This window comes from Dromaius novaehollandiae, chromosome 2, assembly GCF_036370855.1.
Source record: "Dromaius novaehollandiae isolate bDroNov1 chromosome 2, bDroNov1.hap1, whole genome shotgun sequence".
NCBI classification, from domain to species: Eukaryota; Metazoa; Chordata; class Aves; order Casuariiformes; family Dromaiidae; genus Dromaius; species Dromaius novaehollandiae.
The window spans coordinates 131,705,060-131,732,050 of record NC_088099.1 but is presented as its reverse complement, the minus strand read 5'-3'; the positions used below and the strand labels follow the sequence as shown (position 1 = coordinate 131,732,050).

Below are 26,991 nucleotides of genomic sequence, written 5' to 3'. Positions count from 1 at the left end.
TGCATCACTTTAAAAAAGCTAAACAACATAAACCTGAGAAATGGATGTCCCAGACTCGAATATGTTTTCATTTTCCTCACGCCTACATTTCTGGGGTGGTTTAGCTTTTGTTTTTTTTTTCCTTGCCACTCCCATTTCTGTCTCCAAATGCAAAATAAATTCACTCTAGGTCTTCTTGATGCTCTTATTCCTTTGCTGGTAACCTTCTTTTTTATTATTTACAGGTGGCTACTAACTTGGATGTGAAGTCATTTTGCTTATGTTCCTAAAAAGCACCTGAAATACTTAGAATGTCATGTTATTCTTAAGAAGTGTCCTTGTCATCAGATATCTCCTCTATATCAAAAGCATTCTTCATCAATTAGAGGTAAATCTTCATCAAAACAGCTGTAAGTCAAGATGAAACCAGGTTACTAGACTCACACTATGGGATAAACATTAATGCTCTAAAAAGAGTAACCAAACCAAACTCACTTTTAGATTTGTATTATGATAATCAATTCCAATTTGAACACAAGCATCTCGATACATATGCCACATCAGACAGTCCTGGAGAATAACAGTTATTATTTATATCCAAAGCAGCCACCACAGAGCAGCGCCTCTGTACTGCTCCACTGCTCTGTTTTGACACAGCTTCCTTCAAAAGTGGAACATAGTTCAGGCCATGAGCTAGCAAAACATATAGACATGAGCTCAGTCCTAACAGGAGGCCGGTTTTATTATTGAAAATAGAATGAATCTTCAGCCTTTATGCTTTTATTCAGCTGTTGTCTATCCTGCTAATATTACCTAGGAATATTTTCAGATGCTTAAAGGTTAGGTATATACCTGCTAGGAATATCTATGAAAATTTTCCTCTCCCCTTACCTAGTCTAATTTTAGTATTTATTTTGCCATTGCCTGTGCACTAAGAAATGAAATGACACCATCACCTGATGCTGTGAAGGCCTATCCAGCTCCTGGATAAAATAACTTCTAATGGCAACTGGCCATTTGAACCACCGATCTAGAATTGGAAGGCCAAGCTCTCATTCAGAGCTCACTATTTTGAATCAAGGTAGTTTTGTGAATATTGAAAGCACATTTTCTAATCTGTAAAGCTTTACCTTCTTACACTGAGTTCAGAGCCATAGCTAAACTGAAGCCTGCTTTAAAAGTGTTTTGGTTTTACTAGAGACAGAAAAGGAAAGAAACTGCTTGTGAAAAAAATTGTTTTTGCAGTTAAAATACATTACCTTACTTTAATTTCAGGAAAGGGTCTTTCCTGGCAGTACCATACAGAGGTATTTGAAATGCATTAACACTTCGGCAGATGCTCAGAATCAAACAACTTAATAGGCATAAACTTTTTTTCAGATAATTGCAAAGCTTCGATTTAGCCTTTTGCATACCTTGCATAGTTAATTATCTAGGCTTTAATGTTTACATGCAATGAGAGTATCTACAGCTATAAACTACATAATTTATAATTGATGTAAATGGGTGTTATTATGTCAATTAGGCAGCTGTGTCCTCCACCTTCTCAGTAAACAGAAATGAGTGATAAACTGAGTTTGCAGGGAGAGACCCTCTTTTCTTCATAACAGATAAAAATAAATTACCTAGGTAGACCAGGTTGTCCAATTGTTCTCTGGTGAGGTGGATGTTATACATAGACCCTCTCTTTTGACCTGTTGACTGCAGCAAATGGTCAATCTCGTCACGCACCGCTGCAAGAGCTTCTGGGTGCCGCAGAAGATAATACATGGCCCAGAATGTAGCTGGAATCGTGTTTCCCACAGAGGCCCACAGGAAGGCAAAATGATGTGCTGGGAGAAAATAAGTGAAAAGGAAGATTAATAGCGTTTATTACACTGATTAGATTTGCAGTGTGCTAATTAAAAGATGTTAGGACACAGACCCAGCCAAGGATCAGTGAATGCTAATGAGGACCAATAGGCTTCTGAAGTCTAATTTTCTGCTTAATGAGAATAGTTTGAAATGTAATGTCGGGGGGGGGGGGAATAAGGGGAGTAAAAGCAGCTCAGTTATAATCTTTCTCATTATCACCATTAAGTATCTTGTTTTACCACCTCAGCACAAAAAAAAAAAAAATCAATTATCATAGAGGGTTGTTTCAGAGTAAAACATTTTATCATTAGCCAATTAGAAAGAACATAAAAAAATTTCAAGGTCGCCATTTTGCCTTTTTATTTCAAAGGTCTATAGTAAATTATTTTATTTTAGACAAGCAATCATTCATAAGTTTCGTACCTGCTTTGTCATAATCTCTGAGCAGCTCATATTTCTCAAATATATCTTGTCTGGCTTGGACCACTTTTGACCCTCCCAGCCATTTTGTCATGTTCTGAAGTAAAAAATGATGTATAAGCTCCTTCCGAACCCTCTTGGTAGCTCCTAGCAACTCAATTGGTATGTTTGCAGCTAAATAGGGAAAGCTGGCATCAAACTTGATAAATTTGTCTCTGATTTCACTAATAACTTTGTGGCCATCTGCAGCAGGAACTCTTCCATATAGTGTTACAAAACTGGCTTCAAACATTACAGAGCAGCAGAATTTGTACATTTTTTCTGTTTCCCAATCTGTTGCTTGTGAGCATTTCCATTCAAATATATCCTGGAGATTTTTCATCATGTGGTCAGAAATTATATCCAAAGGCTTGCCTTGTAGATACTGGTAGATTCTATGCAGGTTTTCTTTAAGATCTGGGAATTTTGCTTTAGACAAGGCTGGGTAGTCAAATGTTTTGGAAGCCATTTTATTAGCAAATTCATGGAATTCAAGTTGCTTGCTATTTCGGATGACGTAGACATATTGAAATGGGTCCATGATAAATGTAATATATCTACCTAAATAGAAGAAAAGAAAAAAACAGAGACACAAGCAGTTTTATAATCGCGTGCTGCTTTCAGAAGTAATAAAAAATATGCATAGCCAATGTCTGTGTTACGTACTAAACACACATAAAATTCCAAAAGCAAAGATCTGTAAAGCAATCCACATTAAAAAAAAAGGAAGAAAAAAGGAAGGGGTAGCAAGTTTTATTTAACTTTGGAAAAGAGACAATAATGATTCCTTTTGTTGGGATGCAGATTTTACCTCCGTACATTTCTATGGTTCTTCTAAAGCCAGCATGAAGCCATTCCAGAGTAGACTCATCTACTGTTTTTGACAACAGTGGGGGACCTGTAATTGTGGCACTCTGGAATAAATCATTTACTAAACTGGTATAACTCATGAAAACAAATGTGGAGTCACAGCGGCATTTGAAAACTGTATTTTCTTTTAATAGCAGAAAGAGAGAAACACACATATTTCACCTGAATGGAGGGAACTGAAAGAGAGGGATGGGAGCGGAAGCATGTTTCCCGGGTAGCCTTTCCGGGAGCAGACGACCCCAAGACCCAACGGGCAAGGGCTGCTGGCTATGGCTTCGACTGGACACTGAGCTTGTCCCAGAGCCTGCTGTAGTCAGCAGCATTTTGGACAAGCATGGGACACCAGCTACATAAAGCCTCTCCTCTGGGGGAGACTTTGTTATGTCACTCACGTTGCAACCCCCCAGCATCTCCCAGGTCTATTTCTTTTCCTGAAGCTCTGCTACCTTTTTGTCAAGAATTTGCTTAGTATCAGTAAAATGAATACCCCCAGGTTTGATCTGGAAGCTGCAGCTTACAATGGAGTTGGATATCGTTTTTAAGATGTGTCCTGCCCTGGGGTACACGCTCCCCTAGCACTGTCATCCACCGCGTCAGAATGCACTGACAACTTTCTACCCTTCCTGCTGTACTTAATCCCGTAGCATAGTACCACCTTCAGCTGTTTGCACAAAGGGACAGAATTACATCAAGCTTGATGCCTTTTAAAATTGCCCGTCCAAGAAAAATTCTGCAGCTTCTCCCTAAGTTTTAAGTCAACTAATAAAAAAGAGCATTTTGATGAACTACCATGAATCAAAATGTTAATACTCCCAAAGCAAAATTAAATCTTAATTCCTTATAGATGATTCCCATGTTAAGTCTAAATTTAGAGTTCCTGATTCTTAACTTGTGGACAGGCACATTAGGGAAAAAAGATACCCATTAAAATGTACACATACTCTGTGAAATATCCTACCTATAAACCTGGAAAAATATCAAAGCTTACAGCACTCACAGTCTAATTCTGTCTCACTAAAGGGACAAAATCTCCTTCGATTTTAATGGGAACACTATATGCTTAACTGAGGACCAAATTTGGCTCTGTGACAGATGTCCTGAGATAAAGTAGTCACTACCACTAAAAATGTCAACAAGTATCCATGGTTACCATATAGTGATATTTGAATTATCATAGTTATTCCCTATTCTGACTTGTATATACTCACACTGCTCTGTGATAAATATGGGTGCATTCTGGACTTTCTTTGCAATAACCAGCTGGCATAATTTTCGCCCTGATTACATCCACTGCAATCCCAATGAATCAGTAAGGATACACGAGGGATAAATTAAGACAGAATTTGACCCCCTTTTTTGTCAACAGTGCCTGAGGTTTTTTAAGGTACTCATAGAGTTTGCTTTACTGTAACATAAGAAAAACATAGATAGAAGTTAATTTTTTAAGAATAGCAAGAAACTGACATGCCAAAGAGCTAAACCTGAGATCCTCAATTCCCAGTCCTCTTTCCTGAATATTTCTTCCTTTCCAAATCACAGAGACTGATAGGAATTTCTGGTCTCAACTTCTGCAGGATCTTTCCACGTCTTTGCTAGAGTCCTAGAATTGCTCTCTTTTTGTACTCCTCTCCCTCCAGCTTTCACACACTTTCATGCTCTTTATTGAGGCTACCATCTTTGTGATCAAAGCTTGGAAAGGATGCCCATTGGAGCGATTTTTAATAAATAGATTTGGAGTGTTATTAACCCTAAAGATGAAAGCTGGCTCCCTAACTTTGCATTTACAGGGTAAACATTTTAAGTTAAGATTTTTAATTAATATTAATTTAAACCATCTGTCCACCATCTGCTTATTTCTGATGCAAACTATGAGTTTCTTTGTGATCTTTAATCAGACACTTAGCAAACGCACAACAATTCTTATCATTTCTAAGTAAGAAAATGATTTCCAGTAAATGAGTTTTCAGACATACGAACTATTTTAGTAATAATTTTTAATCAAAACTCACTTTATGATAGCACAATCATAAACTTTGGAAAAGAAAATCCCTGACAAACAGAATACTCCAGATCATGATTTTTATTATTCTCATCAGGTTCCTGTGAGTAAAAAGCAAGTATGTACCAGAATGTAATTCATTTTGTGGAGTGAATTCAGCCTCCAGACCACATCGCTGCAGGTCAGCAATGTATATAAACATATAAACCAAAATACCTTTGTTACTGCATTTATTAAGTGTCTATATAGTCAGAAAAGTTGAACTCTTCTATAACAAAGGCAGCTTGTTTCTGTGCCTCCCGGAGAACCTACTTTCAGATCTCTTAATTAGAAAAAGACCAAAACCTAGAGGAATTAACTGCAGTTAGAAAGTTGTGCTGCGAGAGTGGGAATGACAGCCTTTAGCAATCACGATCATAGGTGCATAGACAGCTACACCGCTTTCCAGTGTGTTCCATCCAGTAAAAGACAAATGCAAATATTTCCTAAATTTTCCAGCTATTATTCAGCATTTCAAAATACAGCTCCCCCCATGCCTTTCCATTGCAGCTGATTCCAGGAACCACCTCTTCCAAGTAGCCTTCTCTGAAACTAAACCAAAATCTTGAGGCTCACGAGTTTCTATTTGACTGTTGGTAAAGGTAAATTGCCAAATCAACCCAAAACTGAGGCAGATCACAAGCTCTCCAAATCAAGAAACTTTAAATATTGAAACTATTTATATAGAAACCACTGGGGACCAAGCCTTTCCCTGTTGGACAGTAAAAAGTCCCACTACAAAGAAAAAGCAGGCAGACATGCCCATACAGAAACGTCACACTCCAAAACCCAATAGTTTAGTATACAGAGCTATCTATGACATTTAATGCTATAGAAACAAGTCAAAATAATAGATGTATACTTGTTTCTGTAAAAAGCCCTTTGATTTTTTTAGTATGGATACAGAGAAATTACGCTTCCTTTTCCAATCCTTCAGTTTGCATTACAACCACGTTGCAAATATCCTGATTATCTCCATTTAGTTTATACAGTCTCCTTGAAATACAAGATTGATGTGGAAAATATGAAAATTGTCAACTTTGGTAAATCCTAGCACAGAAGACAGTATTTGTATGATAGTAAAGAAATTACTGTAATAATGCATTCTGGATCTTTTTAATGTTAATGATGAAAGACAAGCATTTCATATGGCGTATAATGATAGATGTTATTTCAGTAACGCTTACAGCAGATTTCAGCTTTGTAAGGAGTTAATGTAAATTACCTTTTGTCTAAGACAGAAAAATGTGATATGTTATTGAAGGTATATCATGATTTAAAAAAAAAAGAATGACTAATTCTCATGATTTATCAGGATTACTTATTAGCATCAAATGTGTTTAGCAAAAAAAGTGTAAGACGTATTATTTTATTAAAAATTGGAGTTAGTCTCATAAATAGTGTTGTAAAATGGAGTATCATTCCTAGTAACGTATCAGGAGAAGAAGACAAAGTTTTATGCTGAGAAAGAATAAAAAAACTGTTCTTTAAGTTCTTGCCTAGCTGGTTGCCTATATGTTGCTGGTCTTTAACAAGCAGAAAGGTTGGGTTTGGAAGTACTATCATCTCAAAACAACTCTCTCTCTCTTCCCCCCCTTCTTCTCCTTTTCTTTTCTTTTCTTTTTTTTTTTTTTTTTTTTTGAAGACTATCGCATTTACGTAATCGTCCTCTTATTAAGAAGATTCTGCTGAACTGCTGACAATGATGTACAGTAGTGCTTCGCTGGTATGACGTTTGGGGAAAACGATTCTGCTGCACCACCACACAAAACCAATTAGAGAACTATTTTCTACGACAGGTCAGGAATTTACATTGTTTCTCATAGAAAGATGTGCTTTTTAATTTCTTTATTAAGATGACATCCATGTCCCTTGTAACTTTTAGGCATGACAATCATTTGCTCATCACATGGGAAAGTACAATCAGCGAAATCACATTACCGGTACGGGGCAATGCCAGAAACTCCAAGCATCGTTCCACATTTTCCAAATGAACTAGTTTGAGAACCAATAATTAGAACAATATATATTGACAGAATTTTTTGACAAGACCTCTAGTTACTCACCGGGGGGGAAAAGTAATGATAGTACATATACAACAAGCTATGTTATGTTTGCTGCACATACAAACATCATCTTTGTCAAATCATTAAGACATCAAGAAATCCTGTATGTCTTGGTATTGGGACATGATATGAGATACTAAGCTTTTTCTCCTTTTTTTTTCTGAGTTGTGGATAGGAAACTGTTTCTCCTTAGTGAAGTGCTGATGGTGAGTATTTTTATACTGAAGTGAATATATCCAAAAGCAAATTTAAAGTAGTATCTCTGATATGACAAATTCACAAAGTCAAATATTTCCCCATATAAGGCTGAAATGATATCAATAACTCACTCCATTCACCTCACTCTTTATCAGCGACGGCTTCCTCAAAATACCAAAACACGGGGAGATAAGTTAAAGTGGAATTTTGTTTATCATGCAAATAGAAATTTGCTAAACTAAATCACAATCGTAGATTGCTTAAACATACAAATCTCTAAGGACAGTCTTACATAAAAGAAAAAAGAGAAGAAAGAGAAATAAATATTTGATTAAACATATTAAGCATTATAAATTATGCCTGTATTAGCTTTATGAATGTACTAAGATAGTCTTTGGATTATTATTATTAATCTGTATTCTTAACAAGCCATTACTATATATAGTGTGAATGTACATTAACAATAAAAAGACATATTTTAACAGAAGTTCGTCTTGTAGATGGGTTGAACTCACTTTCAAGACGGGGAAAAAACCTGAACATGTCAGTTTTGAAAGAAAACAAGGAATGAATAGAAAAATCACACATTTAATAACTTTTAAAAATGCTCTTCCAAAGCAAAAAAGAACACATTTTGTAACAGGAAGAATACTGCCTGCAATTTACTTGATTGATTTTGGGATTTTTTTTTTTTTGGTAAAATATTAATTATACAGAAAAATAAAGCTAATGCTATTGCCAAGAAATTACAGAGCATTTTTATTTGAATTTCCCTAAAATACAGGAATAGCTAAAAAGGAGATAGCCTTCCCTCTAAAATCCTAATTAATGCCACTGTAGTACTGATCACTTGAATAAGGATTACAGCCTGCAGAGGTGAAAAAGATCCACTGCACCCACCTCTACTAATAAGAGTTTATCTTTTCTGAACAGAGGAAAGTATTTGATTTTAAACTGATTTTAATAAAAAGTATATTATCCTATATGAAACATATACATATATACATCTAAAGGTTTCATTCAGGATTCGGGTTTCATTCTGTATTTTTCTTCTAGATCTAAGTGTCTAAGTGAAATCATTCAAATGTTTGTATTCAAGCTAGTGTAGTAATACAGCTACATACACAGAAAGCATCAAGGTTATATCATACTTTATTATATTGCTATTTTCAGCAAGCATGATTAGAGTAAGAGACTGGCAATAGGAAGTCACTGTGTTCCAGTCCTGATTGTATCACTGAGTCAATGTGTCATTCATTCCCTTGTGTTCCTGTCAACCAGTTGTAAAATGTGTGAGAACATATTCTGCACTTTTTTTCTTAGTGTTTTCTAAATTTAATCTGATATTTTTCTGTGCAGTGTCAAGATGATGTTAGTTCTCCCTTCTTTAGAAAAAAACCAATACACATATTTGTAATTCTATGTGCTGGCAAAAATCTATGCTCATACATTACATGTCTACAAATTTTGCAAATATGGGTATATACCTATAGCTGTATATAAATATATATGCTCATAATTTTGTACTGTACGTATTTATTATGCATATAATACATTTGCATTTAAGTCGTTTTCATTTGCCTATGCTATAAAGAACGGTTTTTAGATCAGTAAGATTCTAAACTAAATATTTGAATTAGTATTTAGCTTCATTGATGGAAATACAAGAGAAATAGTAAAATAGTAAAATATTTCTCACCAGCAATATGTACAGTGAAAATATCTCCAAGTTTCTTTTGCTGATCCAATAAGAATTTGAAAGCATCTTTTCTAAAAATCAAAGCCTTCCCAAGGAAAGGAATCCAGCCATTTATTAGCGGGGGCTCTCCAGTCTTCCTGTTAAAAACATTAAAAAATCAGAGGTCAACTTTGGCATGAGAGCAACTCGTACATATATCTGATTTATCTATTACACTTAGACCTATCATCTATACACATAATTCCTTCAATATATAGTATGCTGTACAGAAAGTTCTTCAGGTATGATGGCAGGTTAAATCTAATCACACCTCTGAGCACAGAAGGCTCTGTGATAATTACGAAAAATAAGAGAGCAAAACTGAAGTGCATTTAACTACAGGTCGGGCAGTCAATACCATGAAGTTACGATCACAGAAAACCAGCACTCTACAGAAAACCTCGCAGTGCAGAGTCCTCTCATTTTCAGTATTTTGCATGTCAAAGGAAGATGTATCAGAAGGCAATTATGACAGATTTGGGTAAAGAGGACGCTGACATGCCACACAAAATGATTAGCCTTACAGATACTGTTTTAAGAATTTCAGTTTACCAGCACACGGAATAGCTACAGTTCTACTTAATTATTTTTAAAATACAGAACAATAAAGGGCAAACATTTACTGTCTCTGTATGTTTATAGTCTGCTAAGCTAGAAATGTGTATGAATAGTTTAAGACAAAATTCTAAATAATTTTATCTGTATCCCAGTCTAAAGGAAGCAATTATTGTGCATTTGTTATGTTTATGGACTAGTATAAAATATTCTTTAAGATTCTAATAAGTTACATTTTTCTTTAAAAAGGAAAAAATGTTGTCGTACTGTCCTATTCCTAACTACAAGTAAATGTCTTTCCTTCATGCTGGTATTTAGTTGCTCGAATCTGATTTACAACAAAGAAACATAAAGCATGCCTGCTCTAGAAGGGATTAAAACAAATATTCACGAACAACTCTGATGCTACATCCCATCTGTGAAGGTGACTTATACTACATGAAGAACAACCCATTCTGATTAAACACAAGGTATTTACTAGCTTGGATCTAATCAAAGATCAAGGGATCACAAGCTTTACTACTATCATACACAGCATGGATTTTTATGTAGCTAGATTAACCCTATCATAGTCACGTTCTCCCTTAAACTGCTGCAATAGAGCTCAAAAAAGAAAGGTGAACATGCTATGCAGCATATAAAATTTTTCTTTTTCTACTGCAAACTTTTTCAGCAGGAAATTATAAGCCAGTGATTTGCTCTCCTATTTCAAAAAGTTGTTAATTATTTAATTAACAGATGTGGCCAAAACAGCCTGCACATCTTGATCTCTTTCTGTTTAACTGACTACTAATTATAAATGTTAGTTTGCAGGAAAATCATTATTTTGTCCTCTGGAAAACTAGTTAATGTTCTACCTCAAATTGGAAAATGCAATAGCCTAAACGTTTGCGCTGGCTTTTTTGCTTCTTTAGGTTTTGTGGGTTTGGGGGTTTGTTTGTTTCATGGCGTTTTTATTGTGGAGAAGGCGGAGTCCGTCTCCTTTTAATACTTCCTATAAATGAACGTATTAGACATCCTCTAGCGGTCAAATAACAGCACTATTTATGCAAGTGGCCCAGAAAAGTTTGTAATGGTTAATTCTGTGTTAAGTGAATACAAGAAAAGAATGAATCTGAGATTACGCAAGAAGGATCATCAGCCCTGGGAGTGTAACAGCCTACTCGATACTGCAGTTACGCCTCAAAGACTGGAAAGAAACCAAGCGATTTACCCATTTTTTCTCCCCCCTCGACTATTAAGTCCCACCAGCGGCCTCCTGTCACTCCCTGGGCTGGACGCTACCCCACCTAAGTAGCGTTGTGACAAATATTTAGATAGGCTTTTTGTCATATTCTAAATTAATGCATCTAATTTCACCCTCCATGTTCTGTCATTCGGTCAAAAGCTGTATTCTTCACTAGGTTTCCGCTGGGGAAAAAGGACACAGCTCAGAAATCCAGGGGAAAATTAACTTAATGCTCCAAGTCTGTGGGATCACATCAGGGAGACATTTTGCTATCACAAAGACGTGAGGGTCATCGTTCGCTTCAGACATGTTTAGCTCAGCAGCAATAAGCTTAACACTGTTAAACACCACGTCAAGACCACGCGTATTTCAGAGAAAAATATAACACTGGCTCAACTTACGACCCACAGTAGACTGATAACAGAAATGTGTCTTCATTTCTAGCTTTACTCCTCTTTGGAAGATGGAGGTCATCTTAATGACATATAGATGTCTGCCAACATGTACCAAAGAAAAGAGCGCAGTGTAGGTTTTATAGTCTCCCAAAATACGATGCTTCACTGCACAAACTTTTAAGCAGCACAGTTCACCCGCCCTGGGCTCCCTACAGCTCTCTAAGCAGCATCCAGTGTTTCAGGCACATGCTCAAAAGCACACAGCGGTTAAGATGACACGTTACTTTTAAAATTACTTGTATGAAGCATTAACCAACCCCACACAAACTTCTACTGTTTAATTAATTTGTTTACAAACTTTAACCCAGAACTCACACTTCACAGCCTTTATAAAATTTGATAGGTTTGGCAAAATATTACAAATGCTGAAGTTATAGTTCTCTCACTATATAATATGTATTTTCTGTATCATATGTAAAATATAACTAAGAAATATAGAGAAGCAATATAAATTGTTTTGACTGAAATTTAAGATTGCAACTTTTTAAATTTAAGCATTCAGAACTTCTTACTAGTAAAGCTATGATATCTATCACAATGCGTCATACGCTTCAGATCTAGTTTAACTGTTTCAATTGTCTAATTCACTCAACACAGTTTGTATCTTGTAATATTTCCAAGCCTTTTCATTCTACATTCCTGTGTTTTTTTACATATGGGGTGATTTTGCTTATATACAAGAGTATCTTTACTTATCTGAGAAGTCTCTCTGACGTCAATAATATATAATAGACAGATTACTCGTATATGTGAGTGAATTTTATAAATAAACCATCAGCAACATGTCCAATATAATCTATAAGTAAACAGACTAGTTACAAAGTGGAGGGAAAACCAGCACAGTTGTATCATCCATCATTGTTAAATGGATAATTTAAAATGGCATTACGCAAAAATCATCTGGCTACGAATACAGTTTGTAAATAGAATGAACAGATTCTGATAACTGTAATTTTTCTTTGCTTTCACAGTGAGAAGATATTTCCTTGTTAGCAAGTAATAAAGTTGCAATGCCTACTCAATGAAAGCAGGACAGTTTGGAAGTTTGTTTATAGTTTACAGTTACTTTTCATCTCATTTAAGACACACATAAGTAACGGACTCAGTTGTGATTATTTAACTAGTAAAGTGAGGCAGTATTAAAAGAGTGAATGTCACATCTATGCTGCACTTCCGCTAAACAGCAGTGATGCAATAAAACAAGAGAAAAATGGACTGTGACATGAATTATATGAGGAACAGATGAAAATTTATATATATATATATATATGTGTATATATATATAAATTGAAAGTTTGCTAAGTATTATGCTTTCCATTAGTGAGAGGAAATCATCTGGGAAACCTAAATGAGGTCATCATTTGTTAAGTCCTGTGAATTTAACATACACTTTCTACGACTGTAAAGAAAAATCCCTAAAGATTCATAAGCAAAAATACTTTGCCAACAAGTATCACACATACAAATATTATTGCTTTATAAAAGCATACAGGACTATTCTTTTGCTGGTTACACCGCCTCAGGTCCCCTGCAGCGTAGGGCACTGGATCAGTGCAAATAAGAGGAGAATCTTTCTCATTTCACTAGTTATTTGTATTCCAAAGGAGCAGATGCCGTCCAAATTATGCAAAAACCCACAGTGCATCTAGTACTATAGCAGATGAACAGGTTAATTTTTCTCTTTGCACATAATAAATCGTAAGTGCTTTAACACCCATAGTCGCATTGCATGAACATAAACCTTCTGTTTAATAATGTCTGTTTACAACCAGAATCAGACATACAGTAATCTCTTGCCTGGGATAAACATTAATCCAGATCTGTCTAGAAAAATTATACAATTCATTACCATAAGTAATCTCTATTGTGCCCTGTGCTTAACCTTCATCTTTTTTCCTGTCCTATAATCTTGCAAATCCACTGGTGGTGTATGATTGACATCTGGTGTTAACACAACCTTCACTGCACAAGGAACAACTGAAAAACCACGTAGGGAAATGTCACTCTGCAGGGTACCAGTGCTTCCACTGACCACTTTTGAACAACTTTCACTAGAGAGTGAAAAATACAGAGAAAAGGCACCCATTTTCACTTTCTGAAATGTTGTTATCCTGCACAAAATTTAAAGGTATCGGTCTGATTTCACCTTAGTGCTTCTGATCAAACTATTACACACCACAGCAAAGTTGGAGCACACCATGCTGAGGGGTCTTTACGCAACGGAAATGTATTGGTACAGAAGTAGAACAAAAGCTATTATGAACATGTCAAAACAGTTTGAGATTATTCACAGGCTCGATCACAATATTTAAGCAACAAGACATGACAGACAGTGTCTTTCCAGGGGCTTATGAACACTTTAACTGTGAGGAAAAGAATGAGGCCAAAGGCTTCAACCCCAAGAAAGGTAATCCCCAGAAATGTGGTGTCTGGAGTGTCTTATTGTATTATGAAAGAAAGAACACAGGAAACTTAGGACATGAGAGAGCCAGGAAGACTATCTATTTTACCTCTCCTTTTTTTCTTTTTTTAAATTTACCAGTAAAAGTCTCCCCCCAGACATGTTCCTAGCATTAGGCATTTTGTAACTGTAAGGATAAAAAATATATATTTTCATTCAAATATTCATTTGCAATATTATTTTTTGATAGTTATAAAATTATGGATGCCTTAAACACCCCATCTAAATTATGCGTGTCAGCAATCTCTTGGAACTCTGAATTCTCCAGGTTGAATACATGCTGTATCAAAAAGTATTCCCTGCAGAACAAGGCAGGTGAGAGCTTTTGTAACAGACAGTCTTTTACTCTTGAATCCTCAGCTTAAACACTTCTGTGGTGGTAAGGATCACATGTTGTTTTTATCTGATCACTATTTGGGGTCTTATGTAAATGGATGCATCAGGCCATGCCTTGACAGAGGGATACATTCACACACTGCTGCTGCCGCCTAGACCATTGTCTAGGTGAAGTGACTTCACCCTGCAGTAGTGATAGCTTCTTTTTTTTCATTAGGATAAAATTCACTCATAAAAGACAAGGAAAAGAACTGAAGTAAAAATTAATCCCTTGCTGTCCCCTGTTCTGGCCAAGGCCTAACCCGGTATGGAGTCCTCACTGCATTTGTAGTCCCACTCAGCAGAACATCTTCTTGATGTGGTTCCCCTCTGACGATAGCACACCAAAGAGTGGAGGATTGAGGGAATTTTACAGCACCGGCAATACAAATGTTATGCTCAAAATTTCAGCTAAAAATTAAAAAGCAAGGGCTAGACTCAGAAATAAGCAGCAGAGATATGATACTCCCAAGCACGCCAAACAGAGAAGAATTTATCTGTGTTCCCAAAAAGGGCAGTAGAGCAAAGACAGATTCTAGTACTGATATGAGAGAAACTGGTAGAAATGCTGATGAAAACAAACCATCCAACCAATGAATATTTATTGTGATATTTTCCACAGAAAAATGCAATCCTTATGAAAGTTTTCTGTCAAAAAGTTTTGTGAATTTAATAAAAATATTCTTTTTCTGTAAAAGCCTGTGAGCTTTTTGCCGTTCTGTTAAGAAATCTAATTTTTGTTGTAACCAGTTCATCACAGAAGCCTCCTACTTTTTCTCTCTTGTAGTAGTCCCACTCAGGTCATTCCCAAATGTCAAGAATATACTAGCCCTCAACAATTCATTCAGTAGCTCTGAAATATCCCTTTCTTGGAAATCTTCTTCCTTTGCAGTTTCCTAGACTAAGTTATCTCAACAGCTGTAAGTTCACACTGTGTGTATCACCTATTATACTTTGACAGTTGTGTGTCTAAAGACACATCCACAAATTCAAACACTATTTGTAATGACTGTTTGGGATATTGCCCAGAAAGCAAAAAGGCGGGTAAATACCATTGCGGGAAAGTCATCTGAGCAGTTCAAAAACTGAAACCCACTGAAAAAAACTTTTTTTTTCAGGGGCTGAAAATTCCCAGAAGGGTAGTCCTAGACAGAATGTCATGTAAAGTTTCATAACAGTGAGAAGAGGAGCCATGGCTGAAGAAAAGACGGGGTCAAGGCAACAAAAATTGAGCAATATTAAAAGTTAAAATAAATTCAGTGCTAACAGCCCAATCCCTGAAATCCTACATTATTTCCACTCCAGGCAAAGTCAGTAAGAGCAGCCATGGCTATTCAGCACTTTTCTGGACCAAGCCCTAGGTTATTTTATTACATCTTACATTTGAGATCACTTGCCCAGCCCAGGGTTTTTGCTTTCTTAGTTTAGCTTTAATCAAAGAAAAACACACTAGGAAGGGATATTGACAGGTTAGTTTTCCATACCCTGTATTCCAGGTAGGATACTGAACACCAGTATCTTTCCTGCTCTTTGTCTATGCTGCTCTTCACACTCAATACAGAGTCTCAACAATTTTCCCAACAAATTTGTTCTCAATCTTAGAAAGTCTCTCCTCATGTCTCACCTTAATCATCATATTGTACTTTAAGACTACTACTTCTCATTTTGTCCACATGGGATAATGAGAATAAATGATTCCCTTCACTTCTGCAGGAGCACTTCATATATCTAGAGACTCTTATCATGTTCTCACCTAGTCTACTTTAGGTTAAACAATCACAATTTTTCCAGTATTTTCTCATAACTGTTTTCTAGACCTTTATCTACTCTTGTAACTATTCTCTTGATTTCCTAAAGTTAACCCACATCTTTTTTGAACTGCAGTGTCCAGCACTGAGCACAGCAGAGCAATTACCTCACGCACCCGGTGGGCTACACATCCAAGCACAACCTCAGCTTTCTGTACAAAAGCAGGACACTGTTAATACACACCCAGCTTGGGAACCACCACAGCCCTCAGTGTTTTCCTGGAGAAAAGCTCTTGGTCCTGTCTAGATGCTGTTGAATAATCCTAACTAAGCAATTATAGTCGTCCGCTATTTTTCCAGTTTGCCATTTGGAACGCTAACCCCCCTCTGCAGGCTTGCATCCCCTCCTCTTTTGATATTATCCACAAACATAAATGTTTCTTTCTCTATTCATATGAGAAGGATGGGATTAGTTTACGTAGAATATTAGAATATGTAGAATAGTAGAACCCATATTTCCTTTTACCACTATCAGGAACATATTTACACTATACATTTACTGGCTTCACCTAAGAAAACTCAACAACTCTCATCTAATATCCAACTCTTCCATAATTCATTGCTGCACTGTATTATATATTGCCGTACTGCAACACATGGGAAAACTGTACACAGTAAGTAGCTCATAGTAGGAAATCATATTAACCGTCTGGCCTAGAAATGACAAGTGAAGTGTGGATAAGAATGTCAGCGCTCCACACAGAAATATATTCAAACATGCAGAAATCATTCCTTACGTAACAAAGAGCATACAAATAAATTCAGGCAATCTCAGAAACAACAGTGGGAAATCATTGAGTTTAAAAAACCCTGTTATCTAGGAAAGAGAGGATAATGTTATTCTGACAGATACTGCATCTTCAGTTTGCATCACATGTATTTTCTGTGAGCACCTAGTATATAGTTTCAGAAGCAGAAAAATTTAAATGCAAAAATCAAAGCTCATTTCCTCTAAAACTGTATGATAATGACATCATGCAGGATGTCCATTACAACAAAGCAGGTAATCAAAATATATAGGCCTCATTTCATGTAACTGAGCTGTCTAAAAGTTTGGTATCTTTGTTAAGTTGGACATCTTCAAGTTCTTTATAATCAATAGAGAGAAAAGGAATGAAAAGGCTTTTCGGAGGTATTGATCTTCCTCTGTTAACAAGAGAGAGAGGTCAGAGTAGCCACCTCACTTAGACAGCGCAGAGGAGATGTATCCCTTACAATTCCCTAATTGTATCCTGTGTGTTCCCTTGCCTCTGTTTTTTTAACTCCATTCTCACACTGCATTCTTCAAGTTTTTTATGTCAGATTTCCTGGCCCACTAATCTCCAATCTGTCTTTCTCCTGCTTGCGATCTGCCTCCCTCTGTGCACTTCCGCTAGCTGCCTGTCCTTCCCCGGGTTTCTCGGTGGACCTGCCACCCCGTTCAGTCACTTTGTCCAGCCAGTTTCAATTTTCCTCCCAAACCGAGCTTCTGTCAGGTGCGGGAGCCTCTGTTCTCATCTCCTCCAGCACGTTCGCAGTCCCAGTATTGTCCACCTGGTTTTACTTCCACCTTATCTTCCATCAAATCTCCCCTCGAATCCTGACCACCACTGCAATCTCTGACATTGATCAGTCTTGTCCAGTTTCCCCACTGCGCTCTCCCACCTCCCTATATCCGCCTGTTGCCTTAGACTGGTAACTCTGACATGGGAACAGCCTTTCTGTTCTGTGTCTAGACTGTCCATCGCAAAATGGATCTTCACTTGGGAGATGGGACTAGCGAAAATAAAATTGCTCCCTCTTTCCATTTCCCCTTGCAGGGAATATTAGGCACTTTCAGAAAGTAACCATGATTCATTCAGAATGTATTTGCATGTGTATGTAGGCATATATTTATGAACACACATTATATGTACATATGCATACTCACTTGTATATACATACATACACACAGAGTAATCTGAATTAACTACAGCAAAAATGACTGTTGTTACAATTTTTTTTGCAGTAACACAAACATTTTGTTTTATTGTAATAAACTGTAACAGTTTATTGTAATAAACAACTGCTATAGTCATGGTCCCATTATGAGTCTCAGTACAACCCATCTTCTGAACTGAGTGCATTATCTACCACTATAGGTCAATAATGAAATGCTTTAGAAAACTGTTCTCTCACTACTGTCTACCATATATATAATCTTCAACTACCAGCAGCCCGCTCCCGATTTATCCTGAGGTAATTAATCAAAGAAACAGGGCCACTTACTCAATCTTAAAATCTGCATGTGCATCCCTTTTACAAATAAAAAATTTTGCATTTAATCTTAAAAAACAGATGCAGCATAGCTATGCAGTCTTTAATTAACCATTTCATGACTTCCACAGTTAAGGCCATGCATTCCCCAACTGGAAGCCCAGTAGCACATGGTGTCCTAAAAGCAATTTTCCTCCTCTCCCCCTAGAGCTTCAGATGTCAGACACTTCATGAGTCATATTACAGAATTAACAGTCAGGACATATACAATTACAAATATATACAATATACAATAAAAAAATGTATTGACAAACTCCAAAAATATTATATAGTCTGAACAGATGAAAAAGTACAAAAATATTATAGATATCTTACTTAGTCCACTTATTTGTAAATATATCTCTAAGTTTAAATAATATACTGAGAGAAAACAGCTAATCCTGTCACTATTCTATATAGCACAAGAAATCAACAATTAAATACTGTACTCAGGTGCATTTTTCAAAAGCCCTAGTGTTTATAAGTTAAACATAGCATTAGCATGTCATGTCATCTTCCTATTTAAAAGATTATATATATGTGCTTCCCAGATCCTTGTTCTCTCTCTTTTCCTTCTAGGGGTAAAAATCTATTGCATGTGGTAGGAGAAACAGTCTCATAACCTCACTGACTCTCCACTACAAATTCACACTCTCCTGCTCCTTCTCCTTCTGCCACCATCCCAGTATTACCATCTTGTTTCTATATCTGAACTGACACTATGCTTGAAATCCCTGCTATCCTTTATCACCTTTGCCTCTCCCCACACCCTCTGCAACTTCAGCTTTTACTTCTCCCAGCACACAATCCAGGTGATTTATTTCAGCAGAAAGTATGTTGCAATCTGTACCCTTCTTTTCTTCTTTTGCTCCTCCCTAGTCACTGCAAATCTCTCCTTTTCCTCCCTACGCATATAAGTGCTTCTACACCCTTTCCTCCAATCTCTCTTTTTCTTCAAAAAATTCCCCACTTCCATTTCACTTGCATCTTTTCTCTCCCATCTTTTCTTCCCCTTAACTCTGCTCTGGCTCTATCCTTTCCTACAATAGCACGCACTGACCTTTTTCAAGACCAAAAAGTTAACTTCTTCCTCAGCCACCCATTCCAGACTACGGATTTTTAAATCGCTTTTGTGCAGAGATAAAAATCAATCATTTCTGAAACACACAAACTTCTGAAAATAACAAGCTTTACACATATATGCAAGAAAAATGATAGTTCATAGTCTGATAACCTAAATCCTGTCCTTGCCTTAACAAGCTACCAGAGATTAGGAGGAAACAAGCCAGATAATATGAATATTTATTTTCCTAGGGCTGGGTAAAGATCTGTTTACATTATTGTTGCATATGAGTGGCACCCTTCCATAATTCATGCTACAGACTGTGCAATAGCAATGTGATGAAATCTGGTATGAGTGGCTATGAAGTGTAACCTTTTACTACACATTGCTGAGTAAGACTAGCCTGCATCTAGACTACTCAATTCTGAGACAAATTCTAAACTATCTTAAAACATCTTTACTTTTAAACACTTTTTAAAAAAATCTGAAATGTATTTCCCACAAAATGTCTGCTCCTCAATTTTATTTTACAAGCACCAGAGCGAACACAACTGTAGCATTCTCACTGTGTCCCCACGTTTCCGAGCATTCTGAGAGGACCAACAAGAGTGACGGTGCCTTCCCTCCTTGCAGTGATTTGTGGAGCAGCCTATACACATCCCCAGAACGCGCGGACACCCCGTAAGCATGGAGATGGATTGCATGTCTCAAAGACAATCTCTCTCTGACTTCCCCCTGGGGTGTCCTCATCTGCTTTCCCCTCTCCTGAGCCTAAAACTCTGCTGAACCTGTAACAGATTTAATATGCATTAATTTAAAAGCTTCAGTATACTGCCTGAAAACAATGGTTTGATGCTTGGAAAATATATTCCTTTAATTGGGCTGTGCCTGCCCTTCTCAAATACTTATGTAAACTCTATTGTGTACAAGGGCATAAAGGTTAAACCTAAATGAAGTTCTTCTTGGCCTTGTATTTGTTTGAGCTAATTATGTTTTTGCTCTGGAATGTACAACATCTTTACCAGGTTTAGGGAAGCTAACTAATTCCAATTTTAGGTGAATCAAGAACGCATCTTTATTTGGCATTCATGGAAAGCTAAAATTATTAACTGAAGATGGTAAGATGGATGAAAAACTGGGATATTGTGGGTCTTAACATGTTTTAAATCCCTCTGCTATGAAAGACAGACTTGACGATATAAATATAATTTTCCATTTTTTAAATTAAATTGAGCAACAGTCAACGTGTGACTGTAATCAGAGACATTACAATTGTAAATGAACACTAGTTGCATTATTTTCCTAAGTTGTTCCCTGCACAAAGTAATACTTGGGTTATAACAGCATCATCTCTTTGAGGAGTCCAAGACTTGCCTGTTCTAGACTTACTGAAATATATTATCCCATTTTTTTTTAAGCAGATACCTTCCAGTGTGTAAGTCCCTACTCTGGTTCAGGGTTGTAAAATAGATCTGAACTTCCATCAGATTTAGATTTGAGATTTGATGGATCTAATTTTTCACTGCCCTCTGTAGTCTTTTATACTTCAACAGATGGAATCAAAACACCACATCTGAAGCTCACTTGTGGAAAAGTATGACTTCCTCTGTAGCATGGCAGTCTTCTAGAGTGCAAAGTTCTCTCTCCTGGATCACTTTACATGGAAATGACTTAAAATATCATAGTCAAACACCTTTCAACACTGTAAAATTTCCAACTGAGATCTATTTCTTAATTCAAACTTTGTGACTTCAGTCAATTTCTAGTAAGTACATCTTGCTGCCTCTAAATTCCTTGGCACGCTTAGCGGGTAAAAGTAATTTCCATTTCCCATCAAGAAAAAGACTTGAATTCGAAAATTGGAAATCTCATTTAAGAAATGTTCGGCATTTTCCAATCAGCTATTCCAGCTGAGTACTATTACACCAATTCTGAAGCTCCACACAATTAAATTGCTGAATGCCAAACAGTAGATGAGGTGGTTGTCTATGCGTGGGATACAAGATTCATGGAAGTGTCAAAGCTTCCTGAAATCTTAAAAGTTTAAAACATTCCTGTTGGGGAGATTACAAGCTTTACTGGCTCTAATGAAAAGAAAATGGATACAGCCAGAAAAATAGGCAGAGATTAGGGATATGCTGTCAATGTCTCTACTGCTATGTAGAAATGGATGCAAATTTGGACTGCAGTCAGGTTGCTCACCCATTCATAGTTCTCTCTGCTTCTAGACTGCCTGTACAGCCGCTGAGCTGATACTCCTAACCAGAAAGCTATGTGTGTGTGCAAATTTTTAGGTACACTTAAGGCTGCTCTCACATGTGGATAGGTACTTGACCTATGAGCAGGCCCATCTGCACATCTAATTCTGTCATATGACTGATGCCAGACAGACAAAACAGCCCAGATTTCTTCCTAGAAGGGCCTTAATGTTGCTTGCCATAAGGACAGTTGGGATCTGTGGGCAGTCTGACACTCAGCTCCAGCTCAGGTTGCCAGTACAGCTGAAAGGGGGTGCTGGTTTTTGTGAATGCTCTGAACATCAGACTTTACTGGGATCGGCCAGCTCATATACAGCCCAAATGCAGCTTGTGATCTTATTTCCATCTTCACCGCTGAATCCTAGAGCATGTAACTCCCATTGTCCCAACATCTGAATATCTGAAATTCTGTCAGGTCCTAAAGCTTTGGTTTGCTCCAGTTGAAAGCCACTATGTCTTACAAGTACAATGCACTCTCACTATATTATAGGATGGATATCAACAGCACTGTAAACTGATGGAGAAATGTGCAAAATGTCTACTCACTCAATGGTGAAAAGATTTCATGTCTTGGGCTGCACTGAGAAGTCGGGTACGTGGTATGTCCTGAATTTCATATTAAAATCCACGCACTGTCCATAAACAACTGGTAACATCATAGAGATGATGATGAGTGCCAGCATGGCTAAAGGGTATATTCAACATGCTGAATTTTGTTTTGAGGGCAGGTAGGAATGCTGAGTAACACATGTTCCCAAGGATACAAAAAGAGTTACTTAAAAATACTTTTTTAACTTTATGTGAGGAATCAGAGCTCTCCGTTACTGATAATTGTTCCATTTGTATGATGTGTTATATAACTCTAGCTTTATTGTTTTCAAGTAGAAAAAAGCATAAGAAAATGAAAATTAGAAATTAAAGGTTATTTGTAACAATTTTTAACATTTCAAATCCAAGCATTTGTACCATTCTGATCCAATGTAGCCTTCTGTTAATGATACATCTGTCATTTTATTGACACCCCTAAACAGCTTTATTCTCTTTTCTAATTAAGAGACAAAGCTGATTATGGCAATCTATTAACTGACATCTGAGTGCTTTTGTTATAATGTAAGAAGCAATGAATATGACTATTGTTATGCTAAAACAAAAAAACTTGGGAATTTTTACAAGAAAACCCAAGATAGCAAAATATATAATGCCTAATTAAAACAGATTCACCCTATTCATGCAAAATGCACATGTGGCTGTATTATATAATTAAATGAAGATACTGTGTGAAAAATTAATTCCCAGTAATAGAAAACATAAAGCAACAATGATATATAATATGCCTGACTAAAATATGTGAGGAGAGATCATCAGATCATAAACAATCTCAAACAAATAAATGACATACAGTAAGTCATCAATCCTCAGAGAAAAATTAAGCTGTTAAATATTCCAAAATGCTTGCATGTAAGGACATGATTTCAGCTCCTTACTGGTGTTAAATCAAAGATACCCGCTCAATGGGCTCTCCTGCGCAGATGAATACCTTCTGGAAATATTCTTCAGTACTGACCTATGTATTAACTGGGAACACAGAAAACATGCCTTTCTCACCGCTTCCCCTCAGCCACCATAACGTTCTTGTTTTGTGAACCAAAACTATCTGCAATGACTGCTGAAACTGGTAAACTGATAGGTGTTTTTAAGACAATATTGTGGATTGCATGAAATGCTCGCTAGTGTAGAAATGTCCTTGCTTTGGATGGAAATATATCCTGGTAAGGCTCTAGAGCAATCTTCCCCACGCTAGCATTAATCTTTGTTATCTAAAAAGGCCGTGGAGAAGACAGCAGCAGGCAAATTCAACAGAATCAGATGATCTTCAGTATTTTGGGATGTTAGCAGTTTTCAACCTTGAAGATAACATTAAACAGTTTTCCCTTCAGTTGTAATCAAAAGGCAACAGACAGAGGTTGTGTGTCTTTTCTAACAGTAGTAGATCTTCAGTACCATTGACTGTGTTGAAGATCTCACAGCTGAAGTTCCTGGCAGGAATTCACAGAATCCTTTCCAAGGAACTCTACCGATTCTGTTCAAAAGATTTCTGCAAATGATACTGGATGTCCTCAGGACAGATCTTAAAGAACTGCAGATTGACACAGCTCTAACTGGCATCAACTGAGCTAAATGAATTTACACCCCAAAGATCTGGTCCTCAGCTGCTGACTATGTCAATCAGTGTTACAAATATATCTTTTTTTCCTCTTTAAAAATATTTATTCTAAATTATCAGAAAAGACAAGATATCATGAGCTACAGTATTAACAGCATTCATTTTTAATCATGGATTATAGCATCTGTGTTCCCTAACACGCACACTGTACCTGTGGGTACAAATTACTATCGTTTCACCATTTGCTGGTCAAGGGATTCTGCCCTTTTCCCTCAGATGATTAGATGCAGTGACTGGTTGAATGTCTGTGATCTCAGAGCGGAAAAATACTCTCTCTTTGCCTTCACTAAGCTTTTATGAATGGGGAATGTACCTACTCACATTTTTATTAGGAGAGATCTGGAAGTATAAATTATATACCTTTGCATTGGCTGTCAGGTCAACTACAGAGATGTGCAAGATATGTGATGGTTACTACTTATAAAACCAAATGGTGTTGCTCAGTGTTACTTCAAAATCACTCTACTTCTGTGCCCCACCATGGGCTACCTAGTTGACTGAAAGTGAAATTTTGGGAAACGCTTTAAGAAATTATTAGAAGCGATAATCATCTTTCCTCTCCCCCAGTATCTCCTCTAACAGCATGTTCAATTATGCTTTGTTATTAATCAGCCTGTAGCATCCCAATTCTGATAGCTACCTGTTAATAAGGTTGGCCTGTTCACTGCTTAGTGGGAGAAAGAGGAGATCTGCAGAATGCATGTTCTTTGGTTTGTAAAGCGTGATATTTGATCTTGTCCTAGCCACAAAGCATTTTACTCATAAAGAAGTAATAAAGCGGGAAAAAATAAGAGTTTGGAAACACATCACACAAGATCTTAACTGGAGCTTCCATCAGTTTGGGGTCACCTCAGAGGGGACTGAGAAAAGGCAGTATGAAACTAAGCAAAAAGTAAATATCGCTAAACCAAATAATACTAGGTAAGTAGTACTACCTGAGTAACACTGGTATGCTAGAAAAACTGACTGTGGTGGTCACAGCATATGAACACTCACATGCATGTCTAAGGATCTATGTAACAGTCACTACCACAGCCAGATTCCCAGAGAAAGGGGAGTGTATGTCATTTGCAGAACTCTCAAAAATGCCTTTGAAAAGCAGATTTTAAAACATTTGTGACAAAACCTACCATTGCATATGGTCATTGCACAGCCACAGGATCTCTCCCGCCTGTGCAGGAGCCATCAGTTCCCTGTGGTACATCGACGGCCACAATCAGCCGCTGGATGCCTGCCAGCCACAGCAAAAGGGGGGCTCTTCCACCAGAACTGGCATTACACTTGTTTCTATGCTTTCCCTTCTCCTGTTTTCCCTGAGTCTCCCCCAGTCCCCCTCCCCAACACCTCCTCCGGCTGGGCTAGAGGATGTGGCCAAAGGAATAGAAGTACAGCCAAGACTTTGCTATGCCCCAGCAATTCCTCACTGCTGTTAGAGGGTCACTGGCAGCCAGAATGATTTAGAGCAGCCTTCAGGCTATTCTAAGTTACAGTGAGGGACTTGACTGACTCACTGCTGCTCCAGGACTGTGGGAACATAAAGCTATCTTACAGCCATCTTCAGGCATCCCTGCTTCCGAGCTGTGCTATTTCATCTGCGCCTGCAATTGAAAAACGGAGACCACGGCTTGTTTACAAGTCTGGTGGCTGCAGCAATGGGGAGGTTTCCCTTGCCTTTCTCCTGCCTTCATTTTTCTGTCTGTTTGGGTTTTACAGATAGCTTTGGTAGCGCTCACAGTGCTGCGCTCTAACAGAAATAGTGATTCATGTCAGTCTGCGCTCTGTTGACCTGTCTTAAAAATCTGAGCCTCCTGTCAGTGGGAAGGCTCAGAGAAGTCACACTGCAAGGGAATTTTCTAGTTGCAGATGAGATAAACAGCACTCTCCTGGTTCCTATTTGTGCCCATCAGGAACACTTTTGCAGTTTATCATTTTAATTTTTTAAAAATCAAATGTTAATGACAGGCTAAACTGAACGGAGATTGACTGTGAAGCTCCCTTGTTTACTCCGGAAACACCTTTACTCCAGAGGGACTTAAGCTTAAATTTCTGCACTAAAAATCTGTTTTGCTAGTGTATAGAAAGTATCCAACTCACTTGTCCTACACATTTCTGTAGCATTCATGCACTTACTATACACCTTCTATTTTCTCTTCCTTCTAGATTTGCCATCTCAGTTTGAAGCTCTTCACTGTCTATTTTTCACACTTACCCTCTTTGTCCTTTTCTTCTGTACTATCTTTATGAAATTCAATCTTTTTTATAAAATAGTACTTCAATTTTTTAATATTATTACCTCTTCTCTACCATTATCCATATTTTACATTTCAATAAGCTGACAGTTTTAATTTTACTTTTCTCTGACTCTTCCTTTGACTGCTTCTTGCCTTGACCCTTTCATTTTATATTCTTTTCTGTAATTTGCTTTTACTCTGCCTAACCAATGTGTGCCTTGTTTCAAGTATGCTTTTATTCCATATTACTCTCTTTTTGACTTATCTTTGTTGCTCAACGCTGACAATGTTCTTCCTCTACTCCTGTGAATGACAGTGACAGCATTTGAGTGGTAGCTGGCAGATCTGGGGACAAGAAGTATCTGTCCGAGAAGATTTTATTTGGTTTTGTTTTTATTTTGACTGTAAAACCAGACCTCTCGAATCCTGGAGCACCAGGGGGCATTGTTTCATTTAGAAAATAAAAATTGTCATGATAGCTATAAACTTCACAACAAGTCCATTGCAATACCAATCAGATCCAAAGGGGAAAAAAAATCAAAATGGAGCTAAGATGTCAAATGCAGAGACCAAGGCAGGTTATGGGTCAAATGTTTTAAGGCTACATGATGGGTATTTTTTTGGAAAGCTGTTCCATGATGAATCAGAAGTATTGTATATACAACTTCCTCCCCTGCACACCTCGTAATGTCCAACTATAACACTGAAGGGGAATAAGAGACTAGAAGTTACAATGAGAGCTCCCGAACAGAGACCTGAATTCAGCCAACACTGGGATATATACTGGCTGAAATACCCAGAAGGAACAGGTAGTGATGGCCAAGGGAAATTACACAAAAGCATAAAGAAACAGCCTG

The 26,991-nt window shown here is 37.2% G+C and overlaps 1 protein-coding gene and 1 long non-coding RNA gene across 5 annotated transcripts in view; one reads left to right on the top strand and one right to left on the bottom strand.

The window, feature by feature from the left end:
- The window catches only part of LOC112986694 (cytochrome P450 7B1), a 126,579-nt gene that overhangs the window by 14,299 nt on the left and 85,289 nt on the right, over positions 1-26,991 (bottom strand). For both annotated transcript variants that reach the window (XM_064507471.1, XM_064507470.1), the window contains exons 2-4: positions 9,164-9,300; positions 2,257-2,853; positions 1,605-1,811 (exon numbers count right to left, since the gene is read on the bottom strand). In XM_064507471.1, the coding sequence (XP_064363541.1) occupies positions 1,605-1,811; positions 2,257-2,853; positions 9,164-9,300 (941 nt within the window). The remainder of the gene's footprint in view (positions 1-1,604; positions 1,812-2,256; positions 2,854-9,163; positions 9,301-26,991) is intronic.
- Positions 165-7,951, top strand: LOC112990125 (uncharacterized). 3 transcript variants are annotated; one of them, XR_010387953.1, is made up of 3 exons: positions 165-367; positions 6,846-6,999; positions 7,086-7,951. It is a non-coding gene; the product is annotated as an uncharacterized LOC112990125 (long non-coding RNA). The 3 variants fall into 3 exon arrangements; XR_010387952.1 differs by having other exon boundaries at positions 6,846-7,951; XR_010387954.1 differs by lacking the exon at positions 165-367 and adding an exon at positions 5,263-5,342 and having other exon boundaries at positions 6,846-7,951.